At 41.8% G+C, this 2340-nt stretch overlaps 1 protein-coding gene across 1 annotated transcript; it reads right to left on the minus strand.

Annotated features, from left to right (window-relative positions):
- Window positions 1-953: 953 nt before the first annotated feature.
- Window positions 954-1273, minus strand: LOC109264767 (protein PET117 homolog, mitochondrial-like). Its single transcript, XM_053902128.1, has one exon. The coding sequence runs from the start codon at window positions 1271-1273 to the stop codon at window positions 1028-1030; it is 246 nt and encodes an 81-aa protein (XP_053758103.1). The 3' UTR covers window positions 954-1027.
- Window positions 1274-2340: the final 1067 nt, after the last annotated feature.

Here is a 2340-nt window from a genome sequence, read left to right on the forward strand (position 1 = left end):
CAAATGGGGACATAGCTTTTTGCCATGTGGAAATCATATTAATAATCATTACCACCACCACCATCATCATCATCATCTCTATCAATGACATGGCCCCAGGATATCTAATCTGTGTTCTGTTTTTACGAGCAGAGCAAAGGGTTTGACAATGGTCCTAGGGAAGAAACTTAGTCTACAAGAAGCATTGATCAAGACTCCAGGGAACTGAAGACCTTGGAGGGAACTGGAGAAATTCTTTTCTTTTTTTTTTTTTTTTTTTTTTGAGAGGTTGACAATAGTTTTTATTAGCACAAATGTGTCTATGCTTTATATAAATCTCTCATTAACCAACTAAATTAACCATAAAAATAATAATTATCTTTTTATTTAGGTCCATTTTACATTCATGTTTTGTTCACAGGTTAGAAGAACAAACCTTCGCATAGGAACTGACAAATCAAGGGAATTAAGAAGCTCCTTACTGGCCGGTATCCATTTTTGGCACTTGTCACAGAAGTAGGACAGCCGCTCCTCCATCCAAGACATATCTCCTTCATCACTGTTGAGGGAATCCCCACTCTGATCATGAGATAAGTCCACTGATACCTTGTCTTCTGATTCAACTATCAGGGCAGTCTCCCCCTCCACCTCTCCCTCCTCCAGCCCTTCTGAGGTAGATGTTCTCGTGGCTTTATCATCGTGACGGCTTATCAAACTACTTAGGTGGATATTACTATCCATACCTTCCTCTCTTAGGCTCTCAAGCGCTTTTCACGAACAATCCTAAACTCTGGATACCAGGCTTAAAGGGGCTACTACCAAGATCACACAGGCAGACACTCTTCAGAAGAGTGACCACTTCTTTACTGAGATAGAAGGGACTTCTAAAGCAATTGTTTAGAATATATGATCCAGTGTCATTGTCTTTGGTCAAGTTTGAAAGGGCAGTAACCATGAAAAGGTTGAATACCTCACAAAGCTATTCTCCATACACACTCACACACTCACACTTGACAATGTCCCATCAGTATTTGACATCCATTTCAAGTCATGTTTTTTGAGATCCTTTTGCCACTATCATTTTCTCTGTTTCTGCTTCAAGTTGCTCAGTCAAAATAATCTGTTCTCCCAAGAGACTTATGTTTTCTTTTTTCCAATTTTGCCTCTCAATGTCTCTGATCACTCCACCGTGAAGCCTCTGCAGGTCCTGCCGCTGCTTCAGATGCACCCGGGCCACGGTGGCCGCCATCAGCACCACCGATAGGCCTAGCACCACCTTCGGGCTCCTAGACATCCCCGCACCGGCCACCATGACCTCCCACTACCCGCCTGGGGCCCCAGGGCCACAGCTGAATGCTACTCAGAGGCTGCCAGAACTGGAGAAATCCTAACTGCTTCTGGGACTTGGGGCATGGACCAGACAATTGTCAGATCAATCTATAGAATCCTGAGGAGACTGCTAACCCAGGAAAGCTCTGTGCATGCACTGAATCCCACTGAATCTCTCTGAGTCTATAGTCTGGAGATCTATGAGTTTATTACCCACTAATTGCCTATAGACTCCTGGGTGACATTACAAATATCTGGGATAGAGGTAAAGAGAAACCAATGTTAGGTGAAGGGTAATATTGCAAAAGTTATTTTGTAGATAATGGTAACCACCAATAATTAGAGATGAATGAGGAGTAACTACCTTCCACACAACCTCTTCACCAGTTTATGTTGAAAGTAATCTCTGACAAAATTTGGCCACACATAAAGATGCATATTAAACATTTATTAAGAAGCAGGCACAAAACACTTATGTAACATATAAGCTGGTAGTTTGCTATAGTAGATATCAGACCACCAGTGGACTGAGGACTGAGTCAATGGCTAGACAAATTTTTTCTAGAAAACACCTCTGGAGGCTAGTTAGAAGACTAGTTGATTAGAAGACTGGTTGATGACTCCTAGGGAGTGAATTTTTGGTTAGGGCAAATGACCACCCTTACAATGTAACTTAATCTAATTGACATATACATATACTTCCTATAAAGTATAGTAGGGAGTTTAAATTACAGACTCCCTATTAAGTAGCCCATATAGTTAATAAATAGCAAAATTAGAACTAGATCTTGTGTCCTCTGACCCCCAAAGTTGAAAGTTTTATCACTATAGTATCTGAACATGGCAATAATCCTACCAACAGTCCAAACTTGTTGCCTTAAGAGGTAACCTTCTCAGGGATACTTGGGTGGCTCAGTCAGTTAAGTGACTGGCTCTTGATTTCAGCTCAGATCATGATCTCACAGTCCTGAGATCAAGCCCTGTGTCAGGCTCTTCACTGAGTGTGGAGCCTGCTTGGGACCCTCTCTCTTT

Source organism: Panthera pardus, unplaced genomic scaffold (genome assembly GCF_024362965.1).
Source record: "Panthera pardus isolate Hobbes unplaced genomic scaffold, ASM2436296v1 HiC_scaffold_10, whole genome shotgun sequence".
In the NCBI taxonomy this organism is placed as follows: Eukaryota; Metazoa; Chordata; class Mammalia; order Carnivora; family Felidae; genus Panthera; species Panthera pardus.

Bases quoted from the DNA above. Each gene is read 5' to 3' on its own strand.
- LOC109264767 (XM_053902128.1), bottom strand. From the start codon at position 1,273: ATGTCTAGGAGCCCGAAGGTGGTGCTAGGCCTATCGGTGGTGCTGATG.